General features: G+C 46.8%; 1 protein-coding gene across 2 annotated transcripts in view; it reads left to right on the plus strand.

Annotated features, from left to right (window-relative positions):
- Window positions 1-27,242, plus strand: part of EFR3A (EFR3 homolog A) — a 180,765-nt gene that overhangs the window by 52,028 nt on the left and 101,495 nt on the right. For both annotated transcript variants that reach the window (XM_068238034.1, XM_068238033.1), the window contains exons 3-4: window positions 22,738-22,814; window positions 26,279-26,406. In XM_068238034.1, coding sequence (XP_068094135.1) covers window positions 22,738-22,814; window positions 26,279-26,406 — 205 coding nt within the window. The remainder of the gene's footprint in view (window positions 1-22,737; window positions 22,815-26,278; window positions 26,407-27,242) is intronic.

Below are 27,242 nucleotides of genomic sequence, written 5' to 3' on the forward strand. Positions count from 1 at the left end.
AGGCGGGGATGTCATGGATGAGGCTGTGTTTTGTAGCTGGGATCTCAGGCTCCCCTGGCAGCGGGGCGCGAGGAGGCGGGGATGTCATGGATGAGGCTGTGTTTTGTAGCTGGGATCTCAGGCTCCCCTGGCAGCGGGGCGCGAGGAGGTCATGGATGAGGCTGTGTTTTGTAGCTGGGATCTCAGGCTCCCCTGGCAGCGGGGCGCGAGGAGGCGGGGATGTCATGGATGAGGCTGTGTTTTGTAGCTGGGATCTCAGGCTCCCCTGGCAGCGGGGCGCGAGGAGGCGGGGCTGTCATCATGGATGAGGCCGTGCTTTGTAGCTGGGATCTCAGGCTCCCCTGGCAGCTGGGCGCGAGGAGGTGGAGCTGTTATCATGGATGAGGCTGTGTTTTGTAGCTGGGATCTCAGGCTCCCCTGGCAGCGGGGTGCGAGGAGGCGGGGCTGTCATCATGGATGAGGCTGTGTTTTGTAGCTGGGATCTCAGGCTCCCCTGGCAGCGGGGTGCGAGGAGGCGGGGCTGTCATCATGGATGAGGCTGTGTTTTGTAGCTGGGATCTCAGGCTCCCCTGGCAGCGGGGTGCGAGGAGGCGGGGCTGTCATCATGGATATGGCTGTGTTTTGTAGCTGGGATCTCAGGCTCCCCTGGCAGCGGGGTGCAGGGAGGTGGGGCTGTTATCATGAATGAGGCTGTGTTTTGTAGCTGGGATCTCATCCTCCCCTGGCAGCGGGGTGCGAGGAGGCGAGGCTGTGGTCATGGATGAGGCTGTGTTTTGTAGCTGGGATCTCAGGCTCCCCTGGCAGCGGGGCGCGAGGAGGCGGGGCTGTCATCATGGATGAGGCCGTGCTTTGTAGCTGGGTTCTCAGGCTCCCCTGGCAGCGGGGTGCGAGGAGGCGGGGCTGTGGTCATGGATGAGGCTGTGTTTTGTAGCTGGGATCTCAGGCTCCCCTGGCAGCGGGGTGCGAGGAGGCGGGGCTGTCATCATGGATGAGGCTGTGTTTTGTAGCTGGGTTCTCCGGCTCCCCTGGCAGCGGGGCGCGAGGAGGCGGGGCTGTCATCATGGATGAGGCCATGCTTTGTAGCTGGGATCTCAGGCTCCCCTGGCAGCGGGGCGCGAGGAGGCGGGGCTGTCATCATGGATGAGTCCATGCTTTGTAGCTGGGTTCTCAGGCTCCCCTGGCAGCGGGGCGCGAGGAGGCGGGGCTGTCATCATGGATGAGGCCATGCTTTGTAGCTGGGATCTCAGGCTCCCCTGGCAGCGGGGCGCGAGGAGGAGCGGCTGCCATGGATGAGGCTGTTTTGTAGCTGGGATTTCAGGCTCCCCTGGCAGCGGGGCATGGGGAGGCGGGGCTGTCCTCGTGGATGAGGCTGTATTTTGTAGCTGGGATCTCACTCCCCTGGCAGTGGGGAGGCGGGGCTGTCCTCATGGATGAGGCTGTGTTTTGTAGCTGGGATCTCAGGCTCTCCTGGCAGCGGGGAGGCGGGGCTGTCCTCATGGATATGGCTGTGTTTTGTAGCTGGGATCTCAGGCTCTCCTGGCAGCGGGGAGGCGGGGCTGTCCTCGTGGATGAGGCTGTGTTTTGTAGCTGGGATCTCAGGCTCCACTGGCAGCGGGGTGCGGGGAGGCGGGGCTGTCATGGATGAGGCTGTGTTTTGTAGCTGGGATTTCAGGCTCTCCTGGCAGCGGGGTGCGAGGAGGCGGGGCTGTCATCATGGATGAGGCCATGCTTTGTAGCTGGGATCTCAGGCTCCCCTGGCAGCGGGGCGCGAGGAGGCGGGGCTGTTATCATGGATGAGGCTGTGTTTTGTAGCTGGGATCTCAGGCTCCCCTGGCAGCGGGGTGCGAGGAGGCGGGGCTGTCATCATTGATGAGGCTGTGTTTTGTAGCTGGGATCTCAGGCTCCTATGGCAGCGGGGTGCGAGGAGGCGGGGCTGTCATCATGGATGAGGCTGTGTTTTGTAGCTGGGTTCTCAGGCTCCCCTGGCAGCGGGGCGCGAGGAGACGGGGCTGTCATCATGGATGAGGCCATGCTTTGTAGTTGGGATCTCAGGCTCCCCTGGCAGCGGGGCGCGAGGAGGCGGGGCTGTCATCATGGATGAGGCCATGCTTTGTAGCTGGGATCTCAGGCTCCCCTGGCAGCGGGGCGCGAGGAGGAGCGGCTGCCATGGATGAGGCTGTTTTGTAGCTGGGATTTCAGGTCTTCCCTGGCAGCGGGGCACGGGGAGGCGGGGCTGTCCTCGTGGATGAGGCTGTATTTTGTAGCTGGGATCTCACTCCCCTGGCAGTGGGGAGGCGGGGCTGTCCTCATGGATGAGGCTGTGTTTTGTAGCTGGGATCTCAGGCTCTCCTGGCAGCGGGGAGGCGGGGCTGTCCTCATGGATGAGGCTGTGTTTTGTAGCTGGGATCTCAGGCTCTCCTGGCAGCGGGGCGCGGAGAGGCGGGGCTGTCCTCGTGGATGAGGCTGTGTTTTGTAGCTGGGATCTCAGGCTCCACTGGCAGCAGGGTGCGGGGAGGCGGGGCTGTCATGGATGAGGCTGTGTTTTGTAGCTGGGATCTCAGGCTCCACTGGCAGCAGGGTGCGGGGAGGTGGAGCTGTTATCATGGATGAGGCTGTGTTTTGTAGCTGGGATTTCAGGCTCCCCTGGCAGCGGGGCGCGAGGAGGCGGGGCTGTCCTCGTGGATGAGGCTGTGTTTTGTAGCTGGGATCTCAGGCTCTCCTGGCAGCGGGGCACGGGGAGGCGGGGCTGTCCTCGTGGATGAGGCTGTGTTTTGTAGCTGGGATCTCAGGCTTCCCTGGCAGCTTACAAGGGATGTATTCCAGGCTGGCGCAATATCATGGCATTGCAGTGACCTTGTTCAGAGAGCTGCCTGCCTGCATTTATATTGATCATTTAGCCTCTGTGGCTTCCACCAGGCAATAATTTATCCACTGTAAATCCGATGACAGCCACCAGGCTCCCAAACAAAGCTCGCATCATCCGCCTCTCCCGCCGCATCCATATTTAGCTGTTATATATATCTTCTTATATACAAGAGAGCATGGAGGAAAGTCTGATCGTTTCAAGAGGACCTGTTATTGATGCTCTAACTAAACACTTTGAAAAGAACCCGAAGAGAGAGACATATGGAGGCTGTCATTTGCATTTACGTTTTAAAGGACAGCCGAGGTGAGAGGGATATGAAGGCTGCCATATTTATTTCTTTTTAAAGTCATCCTTAAAGCGGATCCGAGATGAAAAACTAACTATAACAAGTAACTTGTCTATATATCTTATCTAAAGTTTAGATAGTTTACACAGCATATCTAGCTGCAAACAGCTTTAATAGAATAGGATTATTTATTCCTGTGATACGACAGCAGCCATGTTGTTTGTAAACATTACACAGAGGCAGGCTTATCTGTATCTTGAGCACTCAGCCTGTGAAAAAAAAACGAATCCCCCCTCCTCCCCTCTCCCTCTGAAATCAATGGCTAGTAACACCTCCTCCTCCTCCTGCCCAGACTGAGCTCCCATGAGCCCTTGCTACTGCCAAGGCTCTCTGACAACCTGTGGGCGTGGTTGATTTAGTTTATAGGGAATTAGAGTATTAAAACAAAAAAGTATTTGGCTTGAGGAATGCCCTATAAACAATAGGAAAGGAACATAATTATGCAATGAGTAAAAGTTCACCTCGGATCCACTTTAAGCTTACAGAAAAAAAAAAATCAGTCACGATCCTCCTGTCCCCCACCGCCAGCTACTGTCATTTTTGGCCGACAGGCTTACTGCGCCTGCGCAGGAGGCTAGTGTGGACAGGAACGCGTAAAAGGCTACGTGTGGCCAGGCCTGTTGGGCCTGTCGGCGAAGTGGAAGTAGCTGGCTGCGGGGAACAGGAGGAGCCGATCGTGTCTGTAAGGGAATGGGACTGATTTTTTTCATTAGCTGCATGCTTGTTTCTGGTGTGATATAGACACTACTGCAGCTAAAGAGATCAACAGGACAGCCAGGCAACTAATATTGTTTAAAAGGGAATTAATGTGTCAGCCTCTTATACTTCTCGCTTCAGTTTGCCTTTACCAGTACCAGTTGTCCCACTGGTCATTTTGTCAAACACAACTAAAACAAGCTAAATCAGAGCTTGTACACCCTGAAAATTGCCAATTGCAATAGCAAATGCAATGTGGTTTTAAAATTGCATACGGTGCGATTTTAAAACTGCATGCTTGAGTCTCTGCGCTTTTGCTTGTTTGGTTTTTTTTTGTGGTTTACTTGTGATTAGCTAAAAGTCCTTCAAGAAGGCGCTGCAAAGTCTCCTTGGATTTGACCTCAAAATAATGCAATGCATTTGCATAGCTTTGTTTTGTATACGATTTTTCAAACTCATCGCTCAAAAAGCCCTGCTGTCACTGCAATTGAGATTTTCTAAAATCGCATCGCACCACTGTGTACAGTTCATCACAATGTTCATTCTTTTTTTAATGGTATGGTTTTGGGATGTTAAAGGAAATCGGAGTGCCCGGAGGAAACCCACGCAGGCACAGGGAGAACATACAAACTCCATGTAGATAGTGTCCTGGCTAAGATTCAAACCTCTGGCACTCAATCCTGAAAAGTGAAAGTACTGTCCAGTACGCCGCCATGCTACCTTCCTGGTATATTGTCCCTCTGTCTTGTGTACTTTGAGATGTTTCCCCTATTTACTGTACAGCACAGCGTAATGTCAGCAGTGTTCTCCCCAGGCTCTTTTAGCCGGGTGCTCCACCCTGCTAATTTTGGTGCGCACCCGGCTGTGATCAGGTCACCTCCTCATCCTCCTGTTGTAAGTGGCGATGTGCTGGCCTTTCATCCCCCGTCGCGCCCCACCCGGCTACTTTTTCATGCCACCCAGCTGAAAAACAATTTCTGGGGAGAGCACTGTGTTAGGCCTTGTTCAAATTATAGCAGGGCTGTGGAGTTGGAGTCGAGGAGTCGGGGAAATTTTGGGCACCCGGAGTCTGAGTTGGAGTCGTTGATTTCATAAACTGAGGAGTCATGAGTCGGGTGATTTTTGTACAAATTCCACAGCCCTGTTAAGTATTAGACTAAGGAGTCAGAGTCGGGGCCATTTTGGGTACCCGGAGTCGGAGTCGTGGTTTCATAAACTAAGGAGTCAGAGTCTGAGTTGGAGCCGAAAGATTTTTGTACCGACTCCACAGCCCTGCATTATAGGAGTTTTTGTAAAATTTTAAGCGCGGGCGATTTTTCAAAATCGCCCTGAAAGCGCTTGTGCAGTGATTCTGTATGAGAGCGTTCATATCGGAGCGGTTCGTTTGCGATCCGCTTTGAAAAGCGGTGCTTGGGCCATTTTTGAGGCGATTTGCCTCAATAGAAGGTAGGAAAAAACGCAAAACGCTCACAAAATCGCTTTTGCAAGCGATTTGTGTGAGCATTTTAAAAAAAAAAAAATACATTGTACTTTTTTCCAGGATCTAAAGACGGAAGAGCTCTGCAAAGCGCCTACAAAAAGGAGCGAACGCACAGAAAATTACCAGAAAACGCTTTAAAAAAAAAAAACACCGCGGACCGACACGCGAGCCGAACGCAATGTGAACAAGGCCTTAGTGCTTGATAAATAACACTAAATATTAAGCATGTAATTTGCACCCCTATTACTGAAATTACTGCACTGCTCAATACTCACGCTTTGTTAAAGCTAATACTAGTAAAACCTTTCATACCAGCGTCTATATTTCCTCGGGTCGGGTGGGTAATTTTATTTTGCACACAAAACACACACGAGTGCTGAAATATTTGCAAAAGAAGGACTTATCTGATGCGGCGTAGGAGGGTGTCCTTGGGAGCCGGCAGAAGTTTCCATGATGTGCGCAGCGTCTGCCCCGTGCATTGTTCTGAGAAACTGATCTGTAATGTATCCAGGTGTAGAGCGACGGCCGTGATGTCACCCTGTAATCACCTGCTGCCTGCGTTGGCATAGTAATTAATCATCAGGTGCACTCGGCAAGCTGGTAACCTTGCTGGAGCGATGGAGGAGTCCCCGGCCGGGAACGGCGGAGGGAAAACCGTGCGTTTCAAAGTCCGCTCGTAGCTCCTCCGCCATGCAGCAGTACACGGCGGTCCTGACGGAGGAGGCGGAAAACACCTACCAGTTCAATCCTGCGTGGGAACCCCGGCTCATCACTTGCTTGGGTGAGTGTGAACCGTCCAGATGTTTGCTTGCAGGATGTCCGTACTGGTTAATGTTTGCAGAGTTCTGAGAACATCGATAAACCCATTTTAAAGTAGATTTGTAAAGGTGGCCATACACTGATCTATTTATTTATTTTTTAATTGATGATCCGGGTGATTTGACCGTTAGATTGAATCTATTAGAAATCAGTGCTGCAAAAGATTCCCAATCGATTTTCAGATGAGATCGATTGGGACAGATGGAAAATTTTGCTTGATCAGCGACGGTTCTGGAGCACGTGGCTAGTGGCTTTCAATTTCGGACCAACCAACAAAGAGACAGCGCTATTGTCACCTGTCTGCCGTAGCTCCCTCCCATGATTTTTTCCACCATGTGTCACGGTGGCAAACGCTATACGCCTCTAGTGGTCAAGTAAGATATGTAAGGCTAGTGTTTGCTTACCCCCCCCCCCCCCGTGTTTGCCCCCCCTTAGTGGTTGGCCCCTAATGTTTAGTCATGATACACACAGCTTCTGATGACTGAAGACAGAGGGAGAAGTCTTAGCAGTGGAGAGAAGTTACCGGAGGAAGCATCGGCGGACAGGTAAGAGTATTCGCAGTCCCTACACTCGGCCCAGAGGGGATTGGTGGACTTAGATGGAGAGTCCCAGCAGACATTGGTGATGGATTTTCAGTGGTGTGTGTGTGTGTGTGTGTGTGTGTGTGTGTGTGTGTGTGTGTGTGTGTGTGTGTGTGTGTGTGTGTGTGTGTGTGTGTGTGTGTGTGTGTGTGTGTATCAGTTAGACCCCTCTCTGTTCAGATAATGATCTGAGAGGGATGTATCTGTTGGCCTCATTGACCAGTGTATCAGTGCATTTGACAATTTATAGGTCAAAAAATGTTTACATTCCAAAATTGTTTATATAGAAAAATCCATACTTACTGGGCCTAATTAATTTTTCTTCTAAGCTCTCGACTTGATTATGCCATGGAAGCTGCCGTCTGTACTCGATCTTTGTCCCCCGACAGTGACGGCCCACATCCTCCGAGGCACCCATTTCTTTCTTGTGTATTAAGTTGTCTCTTTTTTCCAAAACTAAATAAGCCCAGTTTATTTCAACCTTTCTTGGTAAGTTAATTTAGTTGACTTTTCCTTCTGATTCATTTAGTTGACAGTCTTTATACCTGTTAAACTGTCTCTCAGGAAGATGGCGCCTTAATTGGCAGCTGTGGCCACAGGATTCTGGCCTTCTCTTGTTTTTCTTCCCTTTTCCCTACCAATCCCTGCCTATGACATTGGTGCGTGTTGTAGGTAGTCCGGGACCTGGAGGTTTTTTTTTCACCTTACCACTGCCTGGGTCAGTTGTCTGTGCAGGTACAGGCCGTGTGGAGTCCACTGTTGCTACCCCGGAGGTCTGGGCTCCACTGAGGTTGGAAGACACTGTGCCAATGGGGATACCTTTGGCCTCGCTGGATGTCGGCTCCATTCATCGACTGTTGCTGCTCCACCACAGCAAGGACAACTTTTGGTTCAGCCCCTCTGATTCCAGCTACTAATTTGGAAGTAAGGGCCGCCGTGGCCGGACGCTTCTGTGACGGCCAGATTATCTTGACCAGCCATGCTGAATGCTGACCAGGAGACGGGACCCGCCACAGAAATGAACACTGCCGCACCTTTTGAACTGGAACACCTTGGCCAGCAATGCCAGATGTCAGCAATCGAGATCCTCAGCAGCATCAGCCATCACTGCCAATTTTTTTTTTTTCTGCTGTGAGCTCAGATCACCTTTCCCCACCCATTTTCTCACTCTGCTGTGAGCTCAGATCACCTTTCCCCACCCATTTTCTCACTCTGCTGTGAGCTCAGATCACCTGTCCCCACCCATTTTCTTACTCTGTTGTGAGCCAAGATCACCTGGCCCCACCCACTTTCTCACTTTGCTGTAAGAGGTTAAATATTTTTGGCTAGCATTGTGGCCATAGTCCCCAAACTTGCCACATTTGGGCACATGGTGACCAAGGTGAGACATTCAGGGAAAGTGGGCGGAACATAAAACAACCACTCAAATGTCAGCCATTCATTTTTAATTGGGAAAACTTAAACTGCAGCCATTCTTACACTGTTAATGGCAGAGAGAACCCGCAAGGATTGCATGAAGCCTTTCTGTGAGATATTACCTGGCAGCCGCATGTAATGCGAAGATCACACAAAACAATTTGGGTAAGCTGGCAAAAGCCCAACCTGCTACAAGCACAACAAATTTCCCTGTTAATTAGCCGGATGCCGTTGTGCGTGTTGACGATGGAATCATTTCATGCCGGGAGTTTGGTAAATGAGATCAGCTGGTGATATTTACACGGTATGGCTGGGAACGCAGGTGATGGGACGTCTCTGGAGACCGCCGACGTATTTGTTCCTCTGGATGTTCATTTGAGATCTTGCCTTGTTGCCATCTGCTGTAATCTTAACAATATCTTCTTTTCTGGGCCGTGCCAACACTGATTGTGGTTTTTGTTTTTATAAAGCACACCTGTAAGATGCCAAGAAGAAAAAGGCAGATTGTTCTGCGCAGTGTTGTAGCAAGAGTTCTTAAGGCCCCATAGCAAAACTTTCATGGGGTCCTTAGATGTAGGCACTCTTAACCACTCTGCCCCCTCAAGGACCAGAGACCACTGGTACAGGAAACATAGAATACGGTGAATCGCCGCACATACCCGCCACAATCGCCGTCACAGCCGCACGTCGGGAACCTGGGCCACCCACTCTGCTGTCTCTACGACGGCAGAGTTCCTGTGAGCCGGTCAGGAGCTGCTTTCATTGACTCCTGACCCTGCCTATCAATGTAAGCCAACGGGAGCTGCTTATGTTGATAGACAGGGTCAGAAGCCAATGAAATCGGCTCCTGACCCGCTAACAGGAACTCTGCCGTCGTAGAGGCTGCAGAGCAAGTGAGTTGTGTGGGGTAGACAGCGGCGAGATCGTCGGGGGCGATGAAAGCGGCAAGAACGCGCGGCGGCGGTTGATTGAAATCTGCTAGCCGGATAGCCATTAAAACAGGGCGTAGATTTCAATCAATCAGTGCGGTGCGAAAGTAGTTAGAGGAACTTCAGCCTAAACAAACATACTGTCATTAAGTTACATTAGTTATGTTAATTATAATAGATAGGTAATATAATTTCTTACCCACACTGTTTTAAAAGCACAGGCAAATGTTTGATTTCATGAGGGCAGCCATCTTTTTGGTTGAAAGGGGGTGACAGGGAGCATGAGACACAGTTGCAACTGTCCTGTGTGCTGATCACCCCTCCCAGTTGCAAGGCAACGTGAATAACCTAGGAAATCCCATCATGCTTTGCACAGCATCAGGGGAAAAAAACCCGGGCAGTTTTCTTTGGTGGGGCGGAGCTTAGCTAAAAAATGCAGCTAAAAATGCTTTGGTAAGAAAAACAAAGTTCTGATGCTGTGGAACTGTTAACGAAACACCAAGTCTTTTCTGTTCTGCTGAGTAAATTTTTAGTCCGGAGCTTCACTTTAAGCAATGCCACCTGCCCCTACCCTATGGGTATGAGTTAATTGGGCAATTTACATGGTCTGTCTAGTAACACTGCACATAGTTCATCGGCACTGAGACAGTCAGAGTGCGAGAAACACAAGAATGTTAATGATAAAGTACCCACTGGGGCCCCTACGTTATTTCTTCTATAAGTTCCTATATCTGTTCTAATGTGGTCTGTCTTACTGCAGCCTTTCCTAGTTGCACAGTGGCTGTATTATCTCTGTTATATAATCCAATCTTCTTTCCTCTGACTGCTCTGTTGGGCTCAGGCAGTCAGGCTGGAATGTGCTGCTCTGCTTGTGATAGGATAGAAGTTATACACACCCTCTCCACGCCCTCTGCAGGCTCTGCGTGAGTCAGCCTGAGCTCCTCTCAGCCTATCACATGCCATGTCTTTTGTTTGTAAACACTGCCTAAAACTGACAATTGCAAGCCAGGATTGCAGCAGGGAGTGGCAGAAACAGCACAGAGGGGCCCAGGAGAACATAATGAATAGAATGGTAGGCTTTTTATTGTAAGATTTTTAGAGTACAGATTCTCTTTAAAGCAAGTGCTTGGGGATAGATCAGTGATGGCTAACCTTGGCACTCCAGCTGTGACAAAACTACAAATCCCATCATGCCTCTTCCTCCCCGAGTTATGCTTAAAGGTGTCAGAGTATTGCAATGCTTCATGTGACTTGTAGTTCCACCACAGCTGGAGTGCCAAGGTTAGCCATCACTGGGATAGATGGACAGATGCTTTGTTTAGCGGGGAGGCTACCCCAAGTCAGGATCGGGATTACCGCTCCAGGCTTCTTTTTTCCACCCCGAGCCTGACTCTGGGTTACCGCCAAGTAGATTAACACAACCACCCTGGGACACTACATGCAGCATCCAAAACGTTCCAAGAAACCACAGTAAATGCATTGAGATGAACGCTCTCAGGTCGATCCGGGCGGTAAATGATTTCCCCAAATGCTGGCAGTCACCAATCTAAACCATGCCTTACTTTAATCAGGTAAACCTCGCACAGAGTACGTCTCCAGTAATCCAGCTTTATTCCTTCACCGTATTTCCCCTGGGCCCCGAAGTCAGAGGGGCGCTGAGCCGACGGTGATGAAGTTAGCTTCAATTTGCGGTAAAATATTCCGCGCAGCCCGTTTCCCGGAGCGCCCTGCCTTTCAGGTGATTAATTTCCACCTGCAGTCATCAGTCACAATCTCACTGGATCATCTTGTATTATTCAAAGGGATAATCTGTTCAGAAGCCGCGCGGTCTAATGAACTGCGTCCCGCTACGAAAGCGCAGAGCGATCGCACGGGGAGATTATCGTGCTGGAGGCTTGAAGTGCTGCTTTAGAACAGCGTCAGAATGGAGAAAGCAGAAACAAAACAACAATGAATGAGAGGATGAGGGGATTCTCACTATTAGTAAATACGGAAGGGGGGGCTACACAAAACATTGGTCAGATAGTTTCCAGAGCTGGGGGTCATCTGTGGGGGCTGAGGAAGTGGATGATATATGAGCAATTAGCTGGGGGGGGGGGGAGGGGAGAGGTGGAGGTGGTTGAGGCACTGGTACAAAACATTACACTTTTGATTAGGTTTAAAGTGAACCTAAGGTGGGCGTACAGAATAAACGAAGAGGGAGGATGATACTGCGGAGCAGATGGTACTGTATTGGGAAGCAGATGGCGTCGACACTGATGATCTGACTGATTTCCGGTGCCGCTGAGGCAAGTATGGCTTTTTAACTAGGGTGAGTTCAGGTTAGTGTTGTGTGTGTGTGTGTGTGTGTGTGTGTGTGTGTGTGTGTGTGTGTGTGTGTGTTTGTGTGTTAGAGTACTTTTATGGTTGATGGTGGTTAAAGAGAACCTGTCCCAGATCGGGATCTATAAGCGGCGAGTGTCAGGGGCGGAGCTGAGGACAAGCAGAGGGGAGGAAGTACTGACACTTCCTCCCCACCCATCATTGACCTTCTGCTTTAGTCGAATATTTGGCTGAGCAGAACAAGGGGATGGGGCTGGGGGGGAGGTGCTGAAGGGGGAGGAAGGTGCTGTGAGGTATGTCACAGCATAAGAAATTAAACAGTATGACTAGTATCTCATTTACAACCTGGTTCAGGGGTACTTAAAGTGGCATCATTAAAGGGGCACTATGGCGAAAAATTTAAAATATGTGCAAACATAGACAAATAAGAAGTACATTTTTTTCCAGAGTAAAATGAGCCATAAATTACTTTTCTCCTATGTTGCTGTCACTTACAGTAGGGAGTAGAAATCTGACAGAAGTTACAGGTATTGGACTAGTCCATCTCTTCATAGGGGATTCTCAGATTTATTTATTTTCAAAAGCACTTAGAGAATGGCAGTTGCTCTGTCCAACTGCCAGAAAAACTGTGTAGTGAGCAGTGAAGCTGGCCAGCATCATTGTTTAAATCCTTTTTAGGGAATATCTTTAAAGGGGAACTGAAGTAAGAGGTATACGGAGGCTGCCATATTTATTTCCTTTTAATCAATACCAGTTGCCTGGCAGCCCTGCTGGTCTATTTCTCTGCAGTAGTATCTGAATAACACCAGAAACAAGCATGCAGCTAATCTTGTCAGATCTGACTTTAAAGTCTGAAACACCTTATCTGCTGCATGCTTGTTCAGGGTCTATGGCTAATAGTATTAGAGGCAGAGGATCAGCAGGGCTGCCAGGCAACTGGTATTGCTTAAAAGGAAATAAACATGGCAGCCTCCATATACCTCTCTCTTCAGTTCCCCTTTAAAGGAATTATCAGGCAAAAAAAAAGTGTTTCACTTACCTGTGGCTTCTACCACCCCCATGCAGCCATCCTGTGCCCTGGTAGTCACTCACTGCAGCTCCAGTCCCCCGCCGCCAGCTAGTTTGGTTTTTGCCAACCTCTGGGTCAGCGGGCCGCATTGCGTACATTGTTATGCATTCCCGCTAGTGCAGGAACATTAACACATACATTTTTTCACGTTAGCGGTGCAACGCTAATAAATTTTGGTGTTGCAACGCTAATGCAACAATTTATTAGCGTTGCACCGCTAACACGAGAAAAAATGTTTGCGTTAATGTTCCTGCACTAGCAGGAATGCATAACAATGTACGCAATGCGGCCCCGAGGTTGGCAAAAATGAAACCAGCTGGCGGCGGGGTACTGGAGCTGCAGTGAGTGACTACCAGGGCACAGGATGGCTGCATAGGGGTGGTAGAAGCCCCAGGTAAGTGAAAGGGCCTGTACACACTGCTGCGCTTGCGCTGCGTTTTTAAAACCGCATGCGGTTTTAAAATCGTAAGGTCTTTTGAAAAAGAATGAAAATCGTGATGACTTGTACACACTGGTGCGATGCGTTTTTAGAAAAACGCAATCGCAGTGCCTGCTGCACTTTTTTAAGCGCAGCGCTTGAAAAACGCATTAAAAACGCATGCGCTTGCGTTTTTGCCTGCGTTTTTCAGAAGTCAGTATCCCAGAAGACTCTGAAATTTCCTGATTGCTGTTGAAATGTAAACTAGAAAAACAACAAAGGATTCTTTAGCCAATCAGCAATTAAAAGAAAACGCAAACGCATCAAAAACGCATACGATGCGTTTTTAAAACTACATGCACTTGCGATTTAAAAAACGTTTTTCAGTGTGTACAGGCCCAAACACTTTTTTTTTAGCCTGATAATTCCTTTAAAGAGAATCTGTATTGTTAAAATCACACAAAAGTAAACATACCAGTGCGTTAGGGGACATCTCCTATTACCCTCTGTCACAATTTCGCCGCTCCCCGCCGCATTCAAAGTGGTTAAAAACAGTTTTTAAAAGTTTGTTTATAAACAAACAAAATGGCCACCAAAACAGGAAGTAGGTTGATGTACAGTATGTCCACACATAGAAAATACATCCATACACAAGCAGGCCGTATACAACCTTCCTTTTGAATCTCAAGAGATCATTGTGTTTCTTTCCCGCTGCATCTCTCATGCACTGAAGTTTCAGGCTGCTCGTTTCTTCCTGCAAACAGCTTTGCCCTTGTCTGTAATTCTTCAGTATGTGAAAGCCCAGCCAGCTCAGAGGACGATTTATCCAGCTTGTAAAAGATAAGAGAGAAGCTGCTCTAATCTAAATAACACACAGGCAGTGTGCAGAGAGGGCCCTGGAAGGGGGAGTTCATAGCAGAAGCGCAACACTGAAGAACTTGGCAGCCTTCCAGACACAGGCTGACTAGTCTGACAAGAGAGAGATAAGTTGATTTATTACAGAGACTGTGATAGTACAAAGTGCTGCAGTAAGCCAGAACACATTAGAATAGCTTTTGGAACTTGTAGGATGATAAAAAACAGGATGCAATTTTTGTTACGGAGTCTCTTTAACCTCCCCGGCGGTAAGCCCGAACTGAGTTCGGGCTATGCCGCCGGGAGGCACCGCTCAGGCCCCGCTGGGCCGATTTGCATAATTTTTTTTTTGTTACACGCAGCTAGCACTTTGCTAGCTGCGTGTAACCTCCGATCGCCGCCGATCCGCCGCTATACGCGTCGCCGCAGCCGCCCCCCCCCCCCCCCAGACCCCGTGCGCTGCCTGGCCAATCAGTGCCAGGCAGCGCTGTGGGGTGGATCGGATTCCCCTTTGACGTCACAACGTCGATGACGTCGGTGACGTCATCCCGCCCCGTCGCCATGGCGACGGGGGAAGCCCTCCAAGAGATCCCGTTCTTTGAACGGGATCTCTTGATCTCTGATCGCCGAAGGCGATCGGAGGGGCTGGGGGGATGCCGCTCGGCAGCGGCTATCATGTAGCGAGACATTGTCTCGCTACATGAAAAATAAATTTTTTTTTTAAAAAAAAAACGTATTTGCTGCCCCCTGGCGGATTTTAATAAACCGCCAGGGAGGTTAAAGATATTCCCTAAAAGATTTAAACAATGATGCTGGCCAGCTTCCCTGCTCGCTACACAGTTTTTTGGCAGTTGGACGGAGCAACTGTCATTCACTAAGTGCTTTTGAAAATGACTAAATCCCTGAGAATACCCTATGAAGAGATGGACTAGTCCAAAACCTGTAACTTCTGCCAGATTTCTACTATCTACTGTAAGTGACAACAACATAGGAGAAAAGTAATTTATGGCTCATTTTACTCTGGAAGAAATGTACTTCTTATTTGAATATGTTTGCACATATTTTAAATTTTACAATTTTTTGCCATGGTGCCCCTTTAAAGAGAACCTGTACCGAGTAAAAATATTTAAAATAAACACATGAGGTAACTTCAAGTGAACATTACATAGTTACCTTGCCCTCAGTTCCTCTCAGAAGCTCACCATTTTCTTCTGACAATAATCCCTTCCAGTTCTGACAATATTTTGTCAGATCTGAAATATATCAGTTGCTGTCAGTAAAATATCAGTTGCTGTTATAGCTGAGAGGAAAACTGATGTACCAGGTAATGTCCATGTTTCCCTATGGCTCAAGTGGGCGATGTTACAGTTTAACTGTGTGCTGACCAGACAGCTGTTATGGGTAATGGCCATTTTCAAAATGGAGGACGGAAAATTCCCTTGACCACAGTGAACAAACAGGACGCGGGAGAGGAGAAAGACACTGAGGAGTAGACTACATAGAAGGGTAAGTATGACTAGTGTATGCTTATTTTGACTTTTAATTTTTAGTTCAGGTTTTCTTTAAGTACCCATCTTTATCTCCTCATGTCACATGTTAGTTCAAAATCAGATTCAACTGAGTTGACTGCAGAGCAGGCTGAGAATCTGAATTCTCCCTATTCTGTGTATAGTGCTGACATCACCTGTATAAGGACAGCTCCAATGGCAGCAAGAGGGGCGTAACAGAAATTTGCTGTGTGGGAGGAAGTAACAGTTGCAACACCCTGATGAAAGCGTGTTCGTCAAACGGCACGATAGTAACTTTGCCCTCCTCTTGCTTGATGATGGGTTATTTCAGGTTGCCGCCGTTGCATTAAATTATTTGTTGCTGTAACTTTTCTGCTTCAGCCGGGCTGTCTCACTAAATAATATATCACAGTTACAGCTGCCCTTTAATGAGTTTTAGAAATGTAAATTTTCCAGACAGAATAAATTCTACATGCAGGTGAAAATGTCTTCTTGCCAAGCTGAAACAGATCTCGTTTAAAGCCCCAGCCATTCAGCCTCCAACTTTGTAAATGTATATGAGTAAATTTGCATCAATTACCAACACCCACAGTTGTTTTTGTTTTGTTTTTTGTTTTCTTGTGTTTGTGTTGCACATAAGTATTTTTTAAGGCCCTGTTCACATCTGCGTTTTTCCCGGAACGTAACCGGAACGTATACTGTACAAGCGGAACAAATGTGAAAGGATCCAATGTTAACCTATGGTCCATTGGTACAGATACGTTCTGCACGTTCCGTTCCCCGGACCTAAAGAATGCCGCAGGCCCTAATTTTCTACACCGTTCTGCTCAGCGGAGCGGAACCGGACAAAAAATGCTGCAGCGTTTGGGCAATGGGAAACGGAACGTTTCTTCACACTAGTGAAGAAACGGACCATTCCACGGGGGATGTAGGGACGCAAACCTGAGCGGTGGGAGGGTGCAGCAGTCGGGCGGGTTGGTGAGGGATGGTAAAATACATACCTAATGTTCTGTAGCAGCCGGTGGTAGAGGTTTCCGTCGTCTTCCGCTGCTGTGTAGTCGCAGAAGAAGAAGCCTCTGCCGCCGGCTTCAAAAGAGCATTAGGTATGTATTTAAAGGGAACCTAAACTGAGAAGGCTGTGGATTTTTCCTTTTAAAATAATACCAGTTGCCTGACTCCCCTGCTGATCCTGTGTTGCTAATGCTTTTAGCCACAGCCCCTGAACAAGCATGCAGAGCAGGTGCTCTGACTGAAGTCAGACTGGATAAGCTGCATGCTTGTTTCAGGTGTGTGATTCAGCCACTACTGCAGCAAATAGATCAGCAGGACTGACAGGCAACTGGTATTGTTTGAAAGGAAACATCCATATCCCTCTCAGCTAAGCTTCCCTTTAACTGAAGGTACTTGGCAAGTTGGTTTGGGCTTGCTTCTTGTTGCCAGTAGAGTGTGAGTTTCTTCCCCAGCACAGAGCAGATCACCTGACCCCCTTTGCCTCCTCCCATGTGTAAAGCCAAAACTTTTAGCCTAAACTGCCGCAACCCCCTTCCGCTTCGCGGGTGCACTTCCGTCTGTGTATGAGCGCTGCTGCACTGCAAAGGTGTACAGAGGGCCACGCCTGCCCTGTAGCACAGAGCCCCTTATGCACTAAAAAAGCCATGCAGGAGTATCTCCATGGTACTGTGCAGTGCAGTACAGATGGGAGTGCGGCCTCGAGGCAAAATCTTTGTTTTTCGAAGGTAAGTATCTTACAAAGTGGTCTGAAACGCTGACATAACATTCAATAAAAATAAGTTTTCTTACATTTTATCACCCATATTGGCTTTTGTGCACAAGTTATATTTTCTGTTTACAAATTCTCAAAGTACAGTTTATCTGCGCTGAATGCTGCCATTGTATTTTACTGTGTAGCTGCAATATTTTATATACAGTGGTTTGCAAAAGTATTCGGCCCCCTTGAAGTTTTCCACATTTGTCATATTACTGCCACAAACCTGAATCAATTTTATTGGAATTCCACGTGAAAGACCAATACAAAGTGGTGTACACATGAGAAGAGGAACGAAAATCATACATGATTCCAAACATTTTTTTACAAATAAATAACTGCAAAGTGGGATGTGCGTAATTATTCAGCCCCTTTTGGTCTGAGTGCAGTCAGTTGCCCATAGACCTTGCCTAATGAGTGCTAATGACTAGAGTGCACCTGTGTGTGTAATCTAATGTCAGTACAAATACAGCTGCTCTGTGACGGCCTCAGAAGTTGTCTAAGAGAATATTGGGAGCAACAACACCATGAAGTCCAAAGAACACACCATCCAGGTCAGGGATCAAGTTATTGAGAAATTTAAAGCAGGCTTAGGCTACAAAAAGATTTCCAAAGCCTTGAACATCCCAAGGAGCAGTGTTCAAGCGATCATTCAGAAATGGAAGGAGTATGGCACCACTGTACACCTACCAAGACAAGGCCGTCCACCTAAACTCACAGGCCGAACAAGGAGAGTGCTGATCAGAAATGCAGTCAAAAGGCCCATAGTGACTCTAGACGAGCTGCAGAGATCTACAGCCCAGGTCGGGGAATCTGTCCATAGGACAACTATTAGTCATGCACTGCACAAAGTTGGCCTTTATGGAAGAGTGACAAGAAGAAAGCCATTGTTAACAGAAAAGCATAAGAAGTCCCATTTGCAGATTGCCACAAGCCATGTGGGGGACACAGCAAACATGTGGAAGAAGATGCTCTGGTCAGATGAGACCAAAACGGAACTTTTTGGCCAAAATGCAAAACTCTGTGTGGCGGAAAACTAACACTGCACATCACTCTGAAAACCCCATCCCCACTGTCAAATATGGTGGTGGCAGCATCATGCTCGGGGGTGCTTCTCTTCAGCAGGGACAGGGAAGCTGGTCAGAGTTCATGGGAAGATGGATGGAGCCAAATACAGGGCAATCTTGGAAGAAAACTTGTTGGAGTCTGCAAAAGACTTGATACTGGGGCGGAGGTTCACCTTCCAGCAGGACAACGACCCTAAACATAAAGCCAGGGCAACAATGGAATGGTTTAAAAGAAAACATATTCATGTGTTAGAATGGCCCAGTCAAAGTCCAGATCTAAATTCAATCGAAAATCTGTGGCAAGATCTGAAAACTGCTGTTCACAAACGCTGTCCATCTAATCTGACTGAGCTGGAGCTGTTTTGCAAAGAAGAATGGACAAGGATTTCAGTCTCTAGATGTGCAAAGCTGGTAGAGACATACCCTAAAAGACTGGCAGCTCTAATTTCAGCAAAAGGTGGTTCTACAAAGTATTGACTCAGGGGGGTTGATTAATTAAGCACACCCATCTTTGCAGTTATTTATTTGTAAAAAATGTTTGGAATCCTGTATGATTTTCGTGCCACTTCTCACGTGTACACCACTTTGTACTGGTCTTTCACGTGGAATTCCAATAAAATGGATTCATGCTTGTGGCAGTAATGTGACAAAATGTGGAAAACTTCAAGGGGGCCGAATACTTTTGCAAGCCACTGTTTTGTAATGTATTATAAAATATCACTTCTCAGCCCTCTCTGGTTCTGAAGTGTGTGCAGCTCAGTATCGGCATGCTGTTGGCTGGATACTAATTGTAACAAACAAAGGAATGTAAACAAAAGATAATGTTATCTCCCCTTTGGATGCAGCCAGAAGCTTTCCACTGAAGAACAAAGTGCTGTCTTTAACTACTTCCACTTCTCCCCTCTGCGAAGCCCTAAACTGCCTCCTTATCTGCTTCAGGATCAGTTTTAAGGTTCTGTGCCTTACCTACAAATCTGTGCACAAGACCTGCCCAACCTACATTTCTGAGCTCATCAACAGATATATACCTGCTCACCCCCTCCATTCCTCCAATGATCTCCGCCTGACCTCCCCACACATTTCTCAATCCCATGCACACTTACAAGACTTCTCAAGAGCTGCCCCCACCCTATGGAACTCTCTTCCACTCCCAATTTAGACTCGCTCCTTCCTTCAACACCTTCAAGCAAGCCCTCAAAACATGTTTCTCTAAAATGGCCTACCCCACATCTACCACACTCCAACTCTCTGTCAACCACCTTTTCCACAACCCCACCTTGTGTCCCTCCCCCACCCTTTAGGTTGTAACCCCCCCCCCCCCCCTTAGTGTCCTTAATTTTGCTACCCCAGCAATGACACCCTCCTCATGGACTAACTCGGACATGATTTGCTGGGTCTCTGTAAAACGCCTTTTATACCCTGATTGCATGTACAACCTTGTGCTATGTTGTAAAACCGTGTGCTGACTCTCTGTCTGTCACCCCTTCTTATAGTGTATGTATCCCTATTTATTGTCCAGCACTGCGTAATAATGCGCTTTATAAATACAATTGAATACTGTTCTGCTACAATTTTTATTTTTTTGTGGTAATTTATGTTATGTTGTAAATCGTTTAGAACAAAGAGGAAATGCTGAGATTCATACCACTTTAAATGACTTCAGATTTGCTTTAATAGTAGATGCTCTGTCGTTCTTCTGGCCAATGGCATGCCACGGTGGTAAAGCAAGCGTCGCCGCGGTGATAAGGCAGGCATCGGACTGACCGGCTTTGATCTCCCTCAGTCATTAAATGTTGAGAAGTTCCTCTGTGGGAGAAATGAAACATCTTATTTTTCTTTGAATATGCCGTGACCTGGATAAGTGAGAACTTTCACGGAAATGATATTTGTTTAGCTGGCAGTTTTTCTCCACTTGGCACCTTTCTGCTGTACCAGACACCAATCAGAATGTCTCCGCAGGAACCTCTCTCTGTGAGGCGTGTAGACAGTACACACCTAACAGATCTAGTCACACAGGATCTTGGCTGTATCTTCCGAGGCAGCCGCCGTCCATGAAAGAAGGGCAGCACAGTGGCAGAGTGGTTAGAACTCTCGCCTTGCAGCTCTGGGAACCCAGTTCGAATCCAAGCCAGGGCACTATCTACGCAGAGATTGTATGTCCTCCCCTTGTCTGTTTGGTTTTCCCCAGGCACTCTGGTTTCCTCACTTATCCTGAAACATACAGATAAGTTACAGTATACAATAGACTACATTGTTCTCCCCAGGCTTTTCTAGGCAGGTGCTCCACTCTGCTAGTTTTGGTGAGCGCCCAGCTGACATCGGCCCACCACCTCCTATGCTGTAAGCAGAGTTGCGCACAGAAGCACCGGCTCTGCATTCTCTCATCTTGCCCCACCCGGCTACTTTTTCATGCCACCCGGTTGATAAAAAATTCTGGGGAGAACACTGGACTATAAGTGTACAGGTCCCAACTTATAGCCATAATGGGGGGGGGGGGGGGCGCGCCACTCTCTCTTCCTCCCTTGCAGTGCCAGTTGACTTATGTACTTTACTAGCCCGCCCACCTCTAAAGAAGCTGCCTCTCTATCTCTTACTCCTCCCCCCACCTTCCCCGTATTCATATGCAGAGCGATGCAGTGGAAGCCTTCACTCACCGATCCAGCTCCCGGCACAGTTTCTTTTCATCTCCCTCACGCCGGGTCTGTATGTATTGGCGTCAAATATTGGCGTCGGCTTCTACACGGCTATTTTGCCACGATTTTAATGCAAGTCAACGGGAGCCCTAACAGATCCCCGCTACAGATATGCTACGTGCAGAGCTTTTGCAATTTTTTTTTTCTTTAATAAAAATTATGTTTGATGTGAAATTACCCAAAGGATTTCATTGTCTGTACGCTTTTTAAAACCCTGGTGATCAGAAAAGCTCTTTTTAAAAATGCTCTTCGAGTGAAATGGCCCTTTAGGGCTGCTAAACACTGTGAGCGATTGCGCTTAGTGCGCTGATCACCAGTGTCTCCCTATGAGGGTGTTCTCACTGCAGTGTTTCGCTTTTGAGAAAATCAAAAACGTGCTGCCCGTAACGTTTTTAGCGTGATTTTTCTTAAGACTGTGCAAAAACGCACATTCCTTTTAAAGATCTATTTGCAAAATTGTAATCGCTAAGCGCATTGCGATTGCTTTTTGTAGTTATGAACTAGGCCTTAAAGGACACCTGAGGTGAAAATAAACACATGAAATAACCGATTGTATCTACCTTCCTTTTCCTAAAAAGGACTTTTTAAGATATTCCACAGTTTTATTTTATGTTTAAATCTACTTTTTAAGTTTTTTAAACTGGTTTATTGTTTTTGCTCAATGACTGATTCATTCAAGTATGCCAGAGCTAAAATGTATGTTCTATTGACCGTTTTATCTCTTTCCTGCTCTCAGAAGCCATTTTCTGCTAGTAACGTTTTTTTTATAGTTGTAATTTCGTATCCGTGAGGGTGAAACTGTAGTCACTTCCTGTCAGGCCTGAGTCAGTTTCTCAGGCATAGAAAGGAAAAACAAAAGGAACATAGCCGAGTTTTGTGTGCTAGGCACTGTACATACCCATGTCTATCTCATCATGTCACATGTCACCTCGGGTATCCTTTAAGGTGGCAACACACCATGCAATTTTGTTATATTTCTTTTAAATTCAAGGTTTACTATCAATCTTTCTGACTGATTGCAACAATTGAAAAATCTGACCAATGTTATCACACGTGTGTTTTTCCCCAAATTATGACAAAAAAAAGATTGAAAACTGAAAAAATTGTGAATCTACCACACACCACACAATCTTGCAAAAAAATGATCAGACATTTCTGCCACTACCGATTTGAGAAAAAAAAAATTGGTCTCCCCAGAATTGTTTTTCAAGCCGGGTGGCATGAAAAAGTAGCCGGGTGGGGCGAGATGAGAGAATGCAGAGCTGGTGCTTTTTGTGCACAACTTGGCTTATAGCAGCGGAGCAGTGCTTTTCAGCGCTGCTAGATTTGGGCGCAGCCGGCGCCTCCATAGACTTCAATAGGAATCATTCCTATTGAAGCGCTCAGTGAGTAACGTCGGCTCCGTCAGAAGACAGAGCCGAAGTTGCTTAAAAACATAATAATTCGGCCTTCAGCAATCGCTGGAAGCCGAATTATTTCATTCCCCCACTATCCATGTCGGCCTGGAGGGGGAATAGTAATTAAATCGGCCCGGACTTGTGCAGAAGCAGGATCAGCCATATACCGCTGTATCCTGCGCCCAAGTCTACCGGCGCCGATTTCAAATGTACGCTATAGCAGAGGAGGAGGTGATCCGATAACAGCCGGGTGCTCACCAAAACTAGCTGGGTGGAGCACCCGGCTAAAAGAGCCCGGGGAGAACACTGGGAAATTTAATTCCCATTATTTATTGCTGTAAAATCGCATCATTTTATTGTATCGTGTGTGTGTGTGTGTGTGTGTGGCCACCTTTAGGAGGAGGTTTGTTTCATATGTTTTGGTAAATGGATGCTCAGTGCCTTTCCCGGTACCGTATGACATTCAGATATGCGTAGCGTTCTAACGCACTGCGTTTATTCTCATTCTAGGTGTCTGTGGGTGCTGCGGAGCTCTCCGGCCGCGCTACAAACGTCTGGTGGATAATATCTTTCCTGAAGACCCAAAAGTAAGTCCCCTTTACTATTGAAGTTCTTTTCCTAAAATGCTGTTGTAGTTGGGATTATGGGGAGAAGAGTCTTTATTTTTGAATCAGAAAAAAAAATTAATCGTAATGTATACAAAACATTTGGTAGCAGGCATAGATAGCCCCCCCCCCCCCCAAAAAAATAATCCGCTAATGACCATGTCAAAAGCATTGATCACAATATTCAGCATAGACGTCACAGCTCATTCATCATTCATCAGTGATTGATAAGCAATTAACGGTGACAGTTTTTTTATTTTTTTTTTATTACATTTAAAATACATGTGTACGCGTTCAAATAAGAAGTACGGTACATTACTTTCTCCTACGATGTCGTCACTTACAGTAGGTAGTAGAAACCTGTCAGGTTTTAGACTAGTCCATCTTATTTGGACTACTCCAATTTATGGATCAAGCATTCAGCATGAGGACCACGGTCTTAACCCCCCCCCCCCCCCCCCCCTAGTGGCCAGGCTATTTTTTACAATTTAGGCCACTGCAACAGAATTTTCTGCTGGTGGGCTATGGTCGCTCCCAAGATGTTCATTTTATTTATTTTTTTATAAATACTTATTTTATTATTTTTTCAATAAATCTATTTTGCTTTAATTTTTTAACCCGTCCTCCCTCCCTGTGCCAGCCTATGACAGCGATGAGCTGTCAGAGGCTTCAGCCTATGACAACGGATTACTCCTGTCTCCCCCAGGGGGACAGCCATGTTACACAGCTGTCCCCAGTACACAGATCGCAGCGCTGTACAGTGTTATTAGACAGCGGTTTCACCGTCTAACAGTCACCTTGCGCCAATTGCTGCTGGGAGACTGATGTCGGGGCGGAGCTCCGTCATTCAAGCGGAGATGTGAGCGCATTGGCGCACGCGATCTCCTGCAAAACACGCCCCCAGGACTGGACACGGATCTGCGCTAGGCGGTCCTGGAGCTGCTGCAGTGTCCACGACAATTGGCGTGGAGCAGTCTTTAAAGCGGAATATAACCCTGCATTTCAACTTTGCTCTAAAACATTATTTACAGCATATTATATGCAAAAAGCATTTTTTTTACTAGACCAGCATTGGAAGGGTTAAACACAGAGGTTTAAAGTTCCGTGAAGAGATGTGCAGAAGTTCAGATTGTTACATTCTATTTAGTTAAATGTATCTATTGAGAAATGTTACACTCTTTGGCTGTCCTCCAACTCCTTCTCAGTCAGAGAGAGTGAGTCACATTCAACACTTAGATACATTTGTGTAAACAAAATGTATCTATGTCAGCTTCGGATGCGTCTGCAGAAATCTCCAGGAACTTTAAAGCCCTGTGTAACCCTTCCAATGCTGGTCTAGTAAAAAAAAAAAATGCTGGTTGCATATAATATACTGTAAATAATGTTTTAGAGCAAAGTTGAAATGCAGGGTTATATTCCGCTTTAAGAAAGCAGTCCAATAGCATAGCACAACACAGACGCAAGTCCCCTTTTTTCAAAGAGACTCGGGCGATCAAGTTAAATATTCATCATGGCTCCATTTAATCTCTTCAACCTTTTTCGGGCCTGTTAGTTGCAAGTAATAGAAAACCATTTAACCCACTTAAAGGTAATTGTAACCTAGTCAATAATTCTCAGCATGGAGTAAGTTGTTAACCTCTGAGTATCTATGTAAGTTGCAGGCCCTTTGCTCACCAAACTGTTTTTAAATAGAAGTTTGTTAAATTCAGGTAAAGATGCATTCAAACCAAATAGGTGTAAAGCAACCCTTTTATATTAACGAATATCCGAGATGAAAAACTATAACAAGTACCTTGCCTATATAGCTTATCTAAAGTTTAGATATGGTAGTTTACATAGCATATCTAGCTGCAAACAGCTTCAACAGAATATGATTATTTCTTCCTGTGATACAATGAGAGCGGCCATGTTGTTTGTCACATTACACAGGCAAGCTGATCTGCCTCTCCAGCCCTCAGCCTGTGAAAACTTCACTACCCTCTCCTCCTCCCTCCTCCCCCCTCCCCTCTGCCTCTGAAATCAGTGGCTAGGAACCTCCTTTCTCCTGTCCAGACTGAGCTCCCATAAGCCCTTGCTACCGTGCCAAGGCACAAAAGGAGCTGTGGGCGAGGCTTGTTTAGTTTATAGGGAATTAGAGTATTAAAACAAAACAAAAAAAGTATTTGGCTTGAGGAATGCCCTATAAAGTATATGAAAGGAACACAATTATGCAATGAGTAAAAGGTTTTTCTCGGATCCACTTTAGGACCCTTTTCCATTGCACAGCTGAATCGCAAAATCCCAAATCGCTAGTGATTTTTAAATCGCTAGGGTTGCTACTTTATCATAGAAATCATGAGAAGTATTTTCCACTATAGTGATTCGATTTGATTATCGCAATAGGTTTCTGGAGCGATTTTAAGATAGATAATGCAATTCAAATGAAAAATCGCAATCGCTGGCGTTTGTGACTGCGATTGCTAGGGACAATTCTGACCCTGAGCCAGACCTTTTGCATTAAATGTAATTTAGGCAGCTGGGGGCAAACTGATCTGAAATTACTGTCTCCAAAGCAGAGTATATCGACTTAGTTTTTGTAAGCCAGTTTAAAATCTCTCTTGTGGGTTCTTTCAATTCTTAAAGCAGACCCAAACCAAACATTTATTTAATTAAAAATATTTAGTTGCACCACTCTGACACATACAAAGATAAATAAATAAACACTCCTTCAAGCCTATGAGCATTTCAGTGCATGCTTTTCACCCTTCTCTTTTCATAACTAGGGTTATACTGGGGGCAGCCATTAGCAATTCCTCCATTGCCGGACACCATCTACTCCACCAGTTTGCCGGATTTTGTCCCGGCAATTTGAAAGGATGGGAGGGGTTCCTCCAATAAATGTAAAATATTTTATATTTGTCATCATGCAGCTGAAAAACGACTGCTATTTATTATAATTTAGAAAATAGATTTTATTTCTGAAATCTTGTATTTTTAATTTGGGTCCACTTTAAACATGCCGCCCCGCTGTAACTGTACAGATAGAAAGTAGACACAGGGGAATGGTACCGCAATTCCAAACCTCTGGGTTTGTATCTTTTGGGGGGGGGGGGGGGGGGTTGCCATTAGAAATTCGTTTTATTACCCAGGTTTCTTGTTTGTGCTTCTCATAATTAAGCATTGTATGTAGAATACAGTTTCACTTTGCTGTTGAAATAAGCAAGTCCCCAGACTTGGAAGCTGACCACTAGATCATCTTTATGTATAAGGCATATTTACACTGAAACCAGCTCTGTTGCTAAACTTATTAAAAAAATAAGAATGAAGAAAAATCACTGTTTTCCACTTGAACTGTCGGTGCAACCCCCCACTCCAAGAGAAAATCAAGTATAGATTGCACTCTTATCACGTACCTGGCACCAGAATATAGATGACATGGATGCATCCAAGCATATCTTCTGTTCTAGGATGGCCTCGTTAAGGCGGACATGGAGAAACTCACGTTTTATGCAGTCTCTGCACCTGAGAAGCTGGACCGCATTGGCGCTTACTTGGCAGAACGGCTAAGCAGAGATGTGGTCAGGCACCGCTACGGGTGAGTGATGCTTCGATATCATTGGAGTTACTTTTAAAAAGAACTAAGCAATTATTTAAGAAACATGTCAAACTTTTAACCTGTGTGGGATTTTGACATGGGCAACGTGCATTCACTTATCTTCTGGGGGCTGCTCATAGCCCCCATCTATATGGAAGCCTTCATCTTCTCAATCCCAGTGCCAAAGAACCACAGGTTGAAGTGCCGGCGGTGATGTTGCACGTCCAATGAACTTTAGTCCATTGGCCGAGAGATGTGACAACATCAATGAAGTACATCTCCTGCCATGCGTTGCAGCGGGCTGGGGAAGCGAGACACCAAGGCAGCTACTTCAGGCTGTGGTACAGGGGCAGAGAGGATGAAGGCTTCCATATGGACAGGGACCACTCAGCCCAAGAGAATTGCCAGATGTAGAATAGGGTGAGCAAGGCGTGTAGGCACAGATGGTTGGAGGGGCTCCCCGACAGACTCCACTAGTTCCACAGGAGTCTCCCTGCTCTCTAAAGAGAGGAACAGCCGCATCTGGCTATCCTCCTTCAGTATGCACTTCATAGACTGCTCCCTGGGCATAATTCTGACACAGAGGTGTATTTGTACTGTTTGATATGTTGCTTTGCATATTGATTTTTTTTTTTTTAATTATGATTTCACTTTGGCGCTTAAAGAGAATCTGTAACGACAAAACCTCCCCTGGGGGGTACTCACCTCGGATGGGGGAAGCCTCCGGATCCTAATGAGGCTTCCCACGCCGTCTGCCGTCCCTTGGGGGTCTCGCTGTAGCCCTCCGTGCAGCGGTGACGTCATTATTTACCTTCCCGGCTCCTGCGCAGGCGCTC

This window comes from Hyperolius riggenbachi, chromosome 5 (genome assembly GCF_040937935.1).
Source record: "Hyperolius riggenbachi isolate aHypRig1 chromosome 5, aHypRig1.pri, whole genome shotgun sequence".
NCBI classification, from domain to species: Eukaryota; Metazoa; Chordata; class Amphibia; order Anura; family Hyperoliidae; genus Hyperolius; species Hyperolius riggenbachi.